Source organism: Eurosta solidaginis, chromosome 1 (genome assembly GCF_040869045.1).
Source record: "Eurosta solidaginis isolate ZX-2024a chromosome 1, ASM4086904v1, whole genome shotgun sequence".
NCBI classification, from domain to species: Eukaryota; Metazoa; Arthropoda; class Insecta; order Diptera; family Tephritidae; genus Eurosta; species Eurosta solidaginis.
This window is the reverse complement of record NC_090319.1, coordinates 23,784,069-23,797,078: the sequence shown is the minus strand read 5'-3', so window position 1 is coordinate 23,797,078 and position 13,010 is coordinate 23,784,069. Positions and strand designations below refer to the sequence as shown.

At 39.1% G+C, this 13,010-nt stretch overlaps 1 protein-coding gene across 1 annotated transcript in view; it reads left to right on the top strand.

Moving 5' to 3' along the window:
• The window catches only part of LOC137238917 (uncharacterized), a 224,245-nt gene extending 214,158 nt beyond the window's left edge, over positions 1-10,087 (top strand). Inside the window, exons 10-15 of the mRNA XM_067763942.1 lie at positions 2,265-2,441; positions 4,650-4,842; positions 4,909-5,173; positions 5,243-5,420; positions 5,514-5,525; positions 8,125-10,087. Coding sequence (XP_067620043.1) covers positions 2,265-2,441; positions 4,650-4,842; positions 4,909-5,173; positions 5,243-5,420; positions 5,514-5,525; positions 8,125-9,319 — 2,020 coding nt within the window. The 3' untranslated portion in view covers positions 9,320-10,087. The remainder of the gene's footprint in view (positions 1-2,264; positions 2,442-4,649; positions 4,843-4,908; positions 5,174-5,242; positions 5,421-5,513; positions 5,526-8,124) is intronic.
• Positions 10,088-13,010: the final 2,923 nt, after the last annotated feature.

The window sequence follows — 13,010 nt, the reverse complement described above, 5'->3', positions numbered from 1 at the left end:
GGTATTAATACAGATCAGGTTCCAGCAGCAATGCCAGTTTCAGTTCCAGTAGCGGTCTTGATTTTAATTCGGTACCACTTTCGTTTTCAATTTCAATTCCAGTTTTGGTTTTGATTTTCAGTTCCAGTTTCGACACCTGCATCGGTTCCAATTTCTATTCAACTATCATTTCCGGTTTCAGTTCCAGATTCTATTCCAGTTTCGATTTTCATTTTCCGTTCTAATTTCGATTCCACTATCATATCCAGTTTCCGTTCCAAATTTTTATAAAGATTCGGTTTTGATTTTCGGTTCTAGTTTCGATTCCTGCAACGGTTCCAATCTCGGTTCCAGTTTTGATACCTGTATCGGTTTTAATCATGCTTATAGCACCAAAGTAGCAGCGTTACCTCTCATTGGCGTCCCCGGAGAAAACCGTAGTCTTATTGTTTCCTACCCTCAGCTTAGCATCCACTTCTACAACCGTGCTCTCTGTTGAAGACATATTGCCATTATTTCCCGTCTCTTTCCAAATTGCAGCTTTCGAGTTAGTTGTTTTCTCGGCATAAGGGCCCCTCTGCCCTAAAGTTTTAGACTCACATGTATTTTAACAGTCTTGGGACTTGGTACTTTTTACCTCTTGAAGTCGCCTGCTTCTTCCTCACTGAACTTATTGACATTCCGCCACTCCGCTCTCCACGTCTGACTTATCGGGTGTAACATATAATCTTTCCTGGTTTGTGACCCTACTCTCTTTATCTTTATCTTATGTTAGCAAATTTTTGCAATATCCATATTATTCGACCGCATATATTATCATGCGGGGCGTTATACCAAGGGGCACTCCCTTCTCCCATAAAGCACTACTCACTAAAACCTAACCTATCACGGCCCTCGCAAATTTCCGTACCTGGGACCGCGTTTAGCATTACTTCGGGTACGAGTGCGCGCTACGTGAGCTCTATGGCTCCTCTCACGCTGATGGGCTAAGCATCCATCTTCTCGTTCAAGTTTAGTTCAGGTTAAGTTATCGTTAAGTTTGAACTAAGTTTAAATTAAGTTAAGTGTGCCTTAAATTTGAGTTTAGGTAAGGTTATTCTGAGTTAAGTTTAAGTTAAGCTCAGTTTATGTTTAAGCTTTTAGATAATTTGGGCTTAAGTGTAAGTTAATTTAAGTTAAGTTTGAGTTAAATTTAGCTTAATGTAAAATTAATTTTAGATTAGTTTAGCCCAAGTTTATGTTAGTTTAAGATAAGTTTGAGTTAAGTTTGGAATATGTTTTTGTTAAGGTAAAGTTAGGTTTAAATTAGGTTGAAGTTAAATTCAACTTAAGTTAAGTTAAGTCTAAGTTAATTTTAGATAAGTTTAGTCTAAGTTTAAGTTTATTTAAGATATATTTGTGTTACGTTTCAGTAAAGTTTAAGTGAAGATTAAGTTGAGTTTACGTTAAGTATTGGTTAAGTTTAATTTAAAATTGTGTAAATTTTTTTATGTAAAGTTTAACTTAGTTTTAAGTTAAGTTGACGTTAAATTTAAAACAAGTTTAAATGGAGTTTAAGTAAAATTCAAATTAAGTTTAAATTCTGTTTACATTAAGTCAAAGATAGGTTTAAAATAAATTCTAATTGAGTTTAAATTAAGTTTATGCGAAGTTTAAGTTAAGCGTAAGCTTATGTTTAGTTTAACTCTAAGTCAAATTAACGGTAATGTATATGTTTGTTTAAGAAAATGTAACTAAGTTTAGATAAAATCATTGCTGAGTTAAAGTTTAAATTAGAAATCGTTGCTAAGTTTGTTCGATTATTGGTCGGTTTTGTACTGGAAACGTTAAAGTTCTGGTTACAGGTGCACGACGAAGTTTGGAATGTGAAATGAAATTCAAACTTTGACCCTTTATATAAGTTTATCTTGTTGCTATTAAACTGCGAAACGCTGTATTTATTTATAAATGTACAACAGTAACAAGTAAATAAATATGCTGCCATTGTATGTAAGTCCTCCTGCAGTAGGGCTGACAATAAGTAACAGTAAAATAAGATGCCTATTAATATCTCATGATCCTACACACATACTTACATACATAAATATGTATTGATTTACGCTAAATTTTTTACTCGCATTACAATTTTAACTTATTTACTGTTCCTTTACTGCTTTCCTCATTCTTTGTTGCCTTACCGCGCTATATCTACCTGCCGGCTGGCTGTTGATGACAACCTTAATAACTCTGCCATCAATAATGACGTACTTCTGATAATTTTGATACTCGATGTCATAATTTGTCAGCGTTTATGAACGTTTTAAGATGTTAAATCATGGTCGTAAGGTAAACTTTGTTGACACAATGTTTCAAATGCTCGAAAAGTATTCGAACAATTTGGAGGAGTTGATACGCGAACGTACGGAACAGTTGGATATTGAACGTAAAAAAACTGAACAATTATTAAATCGTATGCTGCCGAGGTAAGTGTGTACATATATTGCGGACCTCTACCACTCAGGTGTAAGTTTTGTGTATTATTTGTATATTTGGTTATGTTTTATAGAGCTGTATTGGACGTTCAAAAATCTAAAGGTGTGATGCTAGCCTCGAGCAAAGTGAGGATCACATATGTTAGTATCGAGGCTCTGACATTAGTGCACCTGATGGGACTCTACCATCTTATTTGTCGTTGTTGTAGCCATAAAAACACCGATCGATTATCGATGTTGATGGTCCTTTGCCGGATGCAGATCTGGTAAGTTTCGGCCACAAGCACCATTAAGCCCGACCATCTCGGGAACGATTTAGTATGACCACATGGAACCTTCAAGCCCATAACGCTCTCCCACCGCCTAGATCCATAAGAAACTTGGGGTAGCCAGAGCATCGGCTATTGAAGAAACACCACGGATTCGCCACGGATAGGTGAGATGACAATTGGGTTGGAGAAGATCTATATTGCGCTGGCAACCCCTTGAAAGTGTTGCGCTACACAACGACTATCAATTTGGTTTTTTACTCGCCTCTTACCTGCCGCGGCTTTATTCTAAGCCCCCTTACCCGCTGGGGCCTACCATTTTTGTCTTATATATCTTTCTGTTTGAGGTCTTCGTTCGCTTAAGTTTTTTGAGTTTTTTAGAATGTTTGAACCCCTTAAACCCAGGGCATAACCGGCCGGGATATTTGGGGTGCCACAATGAAACTCTCTGAGTTTGGGACTCCCGAAAACCTTACCTCCCATGGCCCGCGCAGCTCACCGCACCAGGGATCGCATTAAGCATTACTTTGGGTACTGGTGCAGGAAACGTGGGCTCAATGGCTACTCTCTCGCTAATGGGTTAGATAATCAAGCATCTTCTCATTTCTGAAAAGTATATGTCTTACATATATACTTACCGTTTCCCATCTGTTACTTCGGCAGGTCATGTTATTGATGATACTGTTCGGGGATAGAGCGCCAAGTATCTTTTCTACCTTCCTTCGCTGTTTGATGAAGTGCTCGCATTCGAAGAAAGTTTGGCGTACATCGTCTAATTTTCCGCAGTATAGAAAGTTAGGGCTTTCAATCTTACTCATTCTGTGGTGATATTAACGGCCAAGGATTCAGCTGAGGAATTAGTCCCCTGGTCAACTTTCCTACGCTGCCGTGCCACCATTGTTGCTAGAGTTGGATCGATACTTCTCGCACCTGCGTTGCAGCAGCGCCTCTATTCGTTTCTGTTTCGCTGTCGTATATCTTCAGCGATTAAGTATATCGGGATGGTTTACGTAGCGATCACGACAGCTCCTCAGAGACCATGCGGTAAGTCCAAGCTGTTGGCAGCGCCCTCCTGGGTTGGACCGAAGTAAAGGCTGTTGGTTGCTTCCGGAATTTCATTCCGTCCGTACCGATTTCTGCACCAAGTATACAAACTAGTGCTAATACAAGCAGCTTCATTGTACATATCTTTGGACCACCCATGTATGCGCAGCTCTTTCGTTGCTCGTGGGAAGTGAGTTTACTGTCCAGCTTCACCCCAGATATTTCATTGAAGTTCGTGTTTCTATTTGCTCAACCAACCGTCATCGTTAACAGTGGAGATTCACCTCTTGTTGAGTATGACAGTTTTAGAATTCATAATGCAAGTTCTAACTAAAAGGACTATCCAATCAGTTTTTGTTATACTCTTGTCTATGGAATAAGAGAAACACACACAGATTTCATATCTGTAACAGTATTCGGAAAGCAATATACCAGCCAATATACCAAACTTTCACCTAAGATTAAATACCTCGACGTTACCTTGGACGGCAAGTTGAACTGGAATAAAAATGGAAGGAAAGAACTTTGAGACTATAACTGACATTAACGCTTCAAAAACTTGTATAAAGGGCACTCACACCCACAAAGGCTCTGAATAATATGCCCAGCTCCTCCCGTTAAACATGGTTGGTAAACTATAAGCAAGTTGTATTGCGATAAGACTCAATGCCGTCCAGCCCCTGAGTCACATCAGATTTGGTCACGTCAGCATTCTGAATACCATACCCAAAAACTTATCACGACTACATTTATTATGATATACCAACCCTCTCAACAACACGTTCTCCTTTAGAAGATAGCCACTAGGCCTCTCAAACAATGTCAATCTCATTTAAGTGATCAAATAAAGACTACTTCTTACCTTATTATATGCAATGCTTTACAGTTCCGTTGCCGAAAAATTAAAAATGGGCTTAGCTGTCGAACCGGAAGAGTTCTCTGATGTGACAATATATTTTAGTGATATCGTTGGTTTTACAACGATCGCTGCACACTGCAGCCCCGTACAGGTTGTAGATCTACTAAATGATCTTTATACGATCTTCGATGCTACGATCAATGCATATAACGTTTATAAGGTAAGATGCATAAAAGCTTTGTATTACTTCTAGGGAAATGTACATGTACGCATACTTATACTTTAGGTGGAGACCATCGGCGATGCATATATGGTTGTTAGCGGCTTACCAGTACGAACGCCTGATCATGCTGATCAAATTGCTACAATGGCTTTAGATTTACTGCATCAAAGTGGACGTTTTCATGTGAAACATTTGCCCGGAGTGCCGGTGCAATTACGCATAGGAATGCATACAGGTCCCTGCTGTGCGGGCGTTGTGGGTCTGACAATGCCACGTTACTGCCTCTTTGGTGATACGGTGAATACGGCATCGCGTATGGAGTCGACGGGTAAGATTTGATATTAAATAGTTGGAGATTTGATAAAAGTTGTAAATATTGTTATTATCAACTCGGCAGGCTCTTCATGGCGTATACACATGTCACAGGAGACGCGCGATCGTTTAGAAACGCGTGGCGGATATACGATAGAGCCGCGTGGTTTGACGGAAATTAAGGGCAAAGGACTGATGAACACATTTTGGTTGTTGGGCAAGAGGGGATTCGACAAACCATTGCCAACACCGCCGCCGATTGGGTAAGTGCGAAAGAACCTTAATGACACTTTTGTAAAAATCTCGTGTGTTAATCTACTACTTTTGAATTTAAATATTTTTTAACGCTTACTCAGTGAATCACACGGGTGAGTTGTTTTATTAAAGGAAAACCTCATATTTATACCCAGCTGTACTTGTTCACATGGTATTTTAATTTTAGTCGGATAATGTTTGTTTGTAATGGTATACATGGAATACCTCCTTATTGAAAATTTTTCAGCACCGAAAAATATTTTGATTCGTCCGTCAGCTGACCCGTCCGACCGTTAAAACTTCAGCTTGAGCAAAAGTTGAAATATCCCTATCATATGTTTGCATTGGCTAATCTGAACCCATAATGCATTGGTATCGAAAATGGGCTTAATAATGTTATAACCCCGCCCACTTTTTCGATATCGAAAAATGGAAAAAGTGCAATTATTCTTTCAAAATACGAATCAAGCGATGGTAAATTTTATGACGCAAAGTAGAAACTAAGTAATATAGTGTAAATTGGGCGTGGTACTGCCCATATTTGAAAGAAGAAAATATAAACATTTTGACAGCCGTAAATCACAATCCGTGGTATCTCCACCACGTGGAAATTGGGAAATGACTTTGTCCTTAATATATATAGGACGAAAACTAACGTAATCGGTTGGCGACCACGCCTACTTTTTAAAAAGATTATTTTAAATGTTCTAATTTATACTTAAAACCTTTTGCTGATATTCCGCCTCAGTAGAGATATGGTTCGGAAAAAACGCAAGTTTAAAAACTTTTAAAAATGGGCGTATCACTGTCCCTTTTTCGATTATCTAATATATAATAATACTAAATACTTCCAATGCCATTTATCGACCAATCCACATAAACAGCAAACAACGCTCACTTTTTAAGCCGCCCATATGCCCTTCTTTTCGTCCTCACGGGACAGATTTAATATAACCGCGCCAAACTTCAAAAATTCGATACCAATGGGATGTTACCCCACCATATTTCAGGCAGAAATTCATGCAATAGAGGTCTTGTGGTAGAGAATGTCTGCGGAGAGGCTCAACATCGAAGAGCATCTACATTATGTCGGACAGCCAGGCAGCACTGGGTGTCTTGCAATCCTACACAGTTACATCTAAGCTAGTGGATAAATGCACTGAAATCCTTAATGCCCTGGGAGGCAAAAACTAATTTTTGTTGGGATGGATTCTCGGACATCAGGGACATGAAGGTAATGAACATGCAGATTACCTAGCAAAGCAGGGTGCTACGTCAGCATTCTATGGTCCAGAGCCTTTTTGTGGACTCACAAAAGCACACACCAGGGAAACTATAAGTTACTGGGAAACTAAATAATCCAGACGTCACTGGATTGATTGCCCAGGGCAAAGACAGGCCAAACTTTTTATACTTCCGGCAACGAAAGTATCAGCCAAACTCATTAACCTAAGCAGGGACGACCTAAGAACGGGACACTGCGGTCTACGATATCACCTAAGTAAATTAAATCTATCTGATACCCAAATTTGTCGTTTCTGTGAGCTGGATGATGAAACGCCGGTTCACATCCTCTGCGAATGCGTCGCTCTAGCTAGGCAGAGACTATCCCATCTAGGTGGTGGGACTCTTAATTCCTATGTAATATGGAGTAAAAACCTGAAGAGGTACTTAGATACATCAAGAGCCTCCAGATACAAAATTAGGCTGAAAGGTCTTGCACAATAATCTGCACAAAGGTCGCAGTGCTTCCATACCTATTAATAATAATAGTAATAATAACCGCGACCACTTTTTCGATATCGAAAATGAATAAAAATGGAATAAATGCTGAGATAGCGTTACCAAATTCTGTTCTTTCGCTTATTTGAGCACATGATATTGTAACAAGTTCTAGGGATTTCTAATATTTATGCACCTTCTGCTAAACTGTTGAATAAATCACTCCAATATTCGGTATTGCAAACTAGTATTTATTTATATTACTTTGGGAGTAGTACTTCACAACCAATAGCGTGTTTAAATCAAAACTGACTAGTTATTATTTAGCTTGCGCTGCTTTTATACTCTCGGTTTCCTCGTTCACCCATTTCTCCTAAGGTCTAGTAATTTCGGGAACAGTTGTAGCTCATACTTGGTTAGTTACCAGCTATATACATGTATATCTGTAGTACACGCCTCTCCCATAGACATATGCGTGTGTATGTATGACTAACTACTTCGGCTGATGACCAGATATTTGTGTGTGTGAGATATCTCTTCGTCGCCTTCTACATAAGAGTGGCTGTATCAGCGATATTAAACAAAAACCACGCCCACTTTTTCGATATTGAAAGCTTGGGAAATACCTGGAATACTGTTAAAAATATGAAACTTTCCGTGTGGATTGGGTTAATGTCTCAAAGTGGAAATTTTAAGAAAATTTAAGTTTTGCAAGCGGGAAAAGCCGTCGATATCATGTTCAAGTTTTGCGTATGTATATAGACCTGAAGAAAACCAGTTGACGACAGCGAGCACTTTATAAAAAAAACTTGCTGTTGCAATATAAAAAATGTATAGCTTCGATTTGTCACATTTTATTACAAATTTCTTCTTGTCACAAATGTTGGAGCACGCAGCTGGTTATATAATGTTCGGCTTTGTCCGAGCTTAGATATCCGTACATAGTTTTTAGAAATAAATTTTTCTCATTTTATTTCATTCCAATTATAGCCTCGACGAATCACTCATACGCAACTCAATTACACTCAAAGCGCAAGCGAACAAATCGCGTAACAGCACAAATCCCTCATCAAGTCAATCCTCCTCACTGGCCGGCGAATCAGTTGAGGTAAAAGTGGAGATAACACCACCCACCAATGCAGATGGCACCTCATCAAATATGCCCAACTCATATTCGATCGACTCAACTTCGACTAACACAATATCACCGATCACACTTTGTCCGGAATTTCCTACAAAAACACCCAACGCAAGCCCACAATCACGCAAAATGTCCGAACTTGCGGCAGATAATCTACTCACACCTGGCACATTCAACCGTTTGCCAAGCTCAACAGGTGGTTCTTCGTCACGTTTGTATAAAAAGATTGAAGAAATGATGGATCTTAGTTCGCCATACAATCATTATAAATGCCTCAGTCCTAGCGAGAGTAACCTCACACAATTCTATGATGGTAAATATTTGTATAGTGGTGTAGTAGGCGGCATAGGTATTTGTGGTCATGCTGTGGGCAGTGTTGGCGGTGGCGGTTCTGGCGGAGGTAGCACACATAGCAGTAGCGTGAAATTTGATTCCAAACCTGGTTCAAGTCGTTTGCTACGTCGGCAATTCAGTTTGGATCGCGATGATACGCACAGTAAATCAGATCATCATTATCCACATCAGCATCACCATTTATCACTACAAGCTACACAGGCAATGTCACTTACGCACAAATCTTCTATGTTGGATATACCCATTTTACATGACAACACATCACGCAGTCCTAAGGGTACGTTGACGCGAACGCACAAACAAAACTCTACATCGATTGCACAAGATTTGGAAAAGATAGAAGAAATACCACTTTCACCTGCATCCTCACAACATCATAGCAGTTTAGACAGTAATGTGAATCGTAGTCCACCATCAACGGTGGAGGTACAAACACCGCCATCTAGCGTCAAACTAGCCGCTGCTCCTATGTTATCAGCGCCCACCTCGCCAGCGCCTTCACGCACACTGAACGGTGTTGGTTATAATGTTGTTGGCGTCGTTGCGCTAACGGAAAGTCCAACCACAACAGATGCCTCGACAGCGACAACAACAGCTTCGGTAAATTCAAATAATACCACGCCGGGAGAGGAAAGTGAAATACGTCGTAGTGAGCTTACGTTAAATGTTGAAACCTTACTAAGTAGGTAGGGTACAGTTTAAGGTACATGCGCACTTGAATGAAACTTGTTGGATACGACATCAGACTGTTGAATCGTTCAATTACATAAAAGCCCAAAGGAAACTCTTTAAGTTGCTAAAGTTTGAAGCGATCTCATTGCTACATATATGCGCTTTGAATACGCTAGTTTTAAATATAAACCAGTGGTGCCAACACTGCATTTTTGTGAGTATTTAAGTTATGATTTTAAGACATCCTTGATTAATCAGATAATGGAGTAATAATTGAGTGGAGCCCATAAATTAGATATAACATACCATTAGCATAATATAATTTTCGTGCTCAGTCAAATCAATTAAGCGACATTTGAGGTACCTACTGCTCTCACAATGTGACCTCTTTAATTGCTCGTAGATGACTGAGCGAAAGAGTGCCCATGCTTGGTTGTCAGCATGAAAACGATCGAATTTAGTTGAAGAAGAGTCTGACTCACCTGGTAATATCTTGAATTTAAGCTAAAAAATGGGTTTTCTTAATAATTTTGATACACTGCATTCATCAACCCAAACCGGGAAAAGGTTGTTATTCCCACGACTGATGACATAGAGTGTTCTTCAAACTTTTACCATGGCGGAACCATACAAGTGGCAGAACGGTGGCATACCCACAAACATAAATAAAAGTTCCATGTACTTTTTTTTTGTAAATCGATGAACTAATGTCAAAATCGTACTTTGCCGGAAGTTGATGCCTCAAATCATATTAAAGGGCGAATTAATGGTGACTGATAACCATAAAGCCATAACCAGATAAAACAGCTGATCGAACCTACCTTAAAGAAATCAATATAATCGGGTTAGCGTTTTGGTATGGCACCATTAATCGATTACATTGATTTCCATAAAGTAGGTTCGATCAGCTGTTTTATCTGGTTATGGCTTTATGGTTATAAGTCACCATTAATTCGGCCTTAAAGCCCGAGTTAAATTTGATTTAGTCATAACCATATTTTTACTTATCCGTATCAAATTGGCATCAGTTATTGGTGCCTTAACCTAAAAATCGTGAAAATCTCATAAAAATGCAGAAAACGCAAAAAATTACAAACATAAGTATACCACATAAAATAAATGTCTTAGTCAAAACGTATCCAAACCAATAAATAAAATCTACAAAAAGTTAATAAATTCTCTAACTCAAATATTTTTAAGTTATGGATATGGCGAAAAACCAAAAACCAATTGGTTGGCTATGGTATGGTTATGGCTTCAGCGTTATGGTATGGCACCATTAGGGCGTTTTCACATTGACCGACACCGACACGATTTTTTCAAAGTACTTACACATTATAAACGAGACTACAGGATACCGGAAGGCAGTGGTTGATTGTCGCGCGAAGAAATATAACAATGTAACAAATAAAAACAGCTTGTCGACGACGACACGAATGGAATGCTTACTTTACGACGACATGTCGTTGCCGACAACGGCATAAAGCTGTCGTGTCGGCAAGTATGAAAGCGTGCCCATATAATTATATGAATTTGTGATCCCACTGTTGTCGTTGTCGGTGTCGTGTCGGCTAGTGTGAAAACGTCCTTAACCGATAACATTGATTTTTATAAGGTTGGTTCCAGGGATGCACCTTAACGTTAAGCTAATCGTTTATCAAAAAATTTCCACCGTTTCTGTTGAAACACTTCGAAATATTATCGATAAAGCAACTATCAAGATAAATTGTATCTCGTTTTTAACCGAAAGGAAAAGCTTTCGTTAACGTTAAAAACGTTAACAAAAACGTGATAGTTTATGCTTGAATTGTGCTGGCAATGCTATAGCCATGGTGAAGCCGTAAGGTGGTAACAGCGAGCGGACATACACACACAAACTCCATGTAATTTGTTTGTGTAATTCGTTGGTGGTAATGTCAAAAATACTCTGAGAAATGTTCGTACTGTCAAAATTCATGAGAAAAGTTGCAATCAGCTTGGCTAATGCTTTCACCTTTAATGACTCCGCCATCAATCAGCTTTGCCAGCATAGTTTGAAATAAATAATCAACATAAACGATTTGATTTCGTTTTGATAGGGCAGAAAACGAAACAAAATCATTTCGTTAATTTGACGTTCTTAACGTTAATAAACGAAACTTAATGACTTTGTTTCGTTTATTAACGTTAATTATCGTAACGAAATGATATCGGTTCGTTGGTTAAGCATGCCTGGTTGGTTCGATCAGCTGTTTTATCTGGTTATGGTTAAGTCAACATTAACTGGCCCTTAAAAAAGTACAAATCAACTCTCACCGTGCTGCCACCTTGTACAGTTCCGCCATGACTTTTACTGAGATCATTGTGAATGATAACTAAGTGTGATATCTTATCTGTCAAATGCCTGACAGGATGTTCAATATGACTACTTTTTAGCGTTTTGACAGGGTGTTCAATATGGCGGGGCCTATCTTCAGCGGGTGATAAAAAGAGATACAGAATGAGACAGCGATAGTCAAATACAAATCAGGTGATCCAATCAATTTGGAATTTTGACGTCTATGCAGAAGATATCACACTTAGTTATCATTCACAATGACTTAGATAGCACTCTTTCGCGCCGACAGCCTAGATAAGTATGATAATTTCCATTCAGCTCTCAGTACGCAATCGATTATAAACATAAACACCTCATCTCCATGCATTAAACGTATTTTATTTATAAGAAGACAGTTGTGTGATGTTTAGTGCGTATAGATAAGTAACCTAAAAACTAGAGGTATGTGTGTAAAGGTAAGGCCACATTAGGCTGCACTACACAGCACTACACTGCGCTACAAAATATTCTTTGCATGTATTCTTATGAGGCAATTCACACCTAGCGTCAGCAGCACTGCGCGACCCGGCACAGCGCGGCAAATTTTATCAACAAGGCAAAAAAGCCGCGTTGGGAAGTGTCGCGCAGTGCTGCCGCCGCTAGGTGTGAATTGCCTCATAAGAATACATGCAAAGAATTTTGCACCATATTTTTTCAATCTGGGCAAAAGAGTGTGGAAATCTCCTTCCTCATATCTTGAAGATGAGATGTCTTGGACCCATAGCCACGACCTTTTTCTTTTCCTTTCCTCTTCTTCGCACAAAAATGAAATAATTACAGCTTCAAAAACTGTGTCGTCCATTTTGCAAACAAAAATAAACACAAACTTTTGCTGCAATGTGTCGCTCGATTGCCGCTTAATGTGAATTGCCAAAATATGTCGCTCTGTGGGGCGCCGCTGCTGCTACGTGTCGCGCAGCGTAATGTGCGCGTACCTTAAGTTTGTTATATTTGTTTTCTTAGATACCCAGTAGAAAATTTGTCAAGCGCTCCCCTTTACCGAACAAAGTCTAATGAAGATAAATCACATATTCGAAGCACTCGGCTGGGGGTTCCTGCAGACCAATGTATCGGTTTTTTGTTTTAGCATTTTTCTCATCTATTTAGCGGTACATTCCCTTATCAGTCTGATAATGACGCCTATGAGCCTCTTTGTTCTAAGTAGGTGTCGCTTTTCATTCTGCGAGCTCGGTAACGCTCTCATACGCCTAACTTTGCTGCAACTGTACACACTCCTCGCATTCCAATGAACAGGGATCCAGATCTCGATAGAAATTTAACATGCATATGCAACAACAATGTGAACCATATGGATCATTTTGTTGTTGCATTTGCATATTATTTTTTATCGGT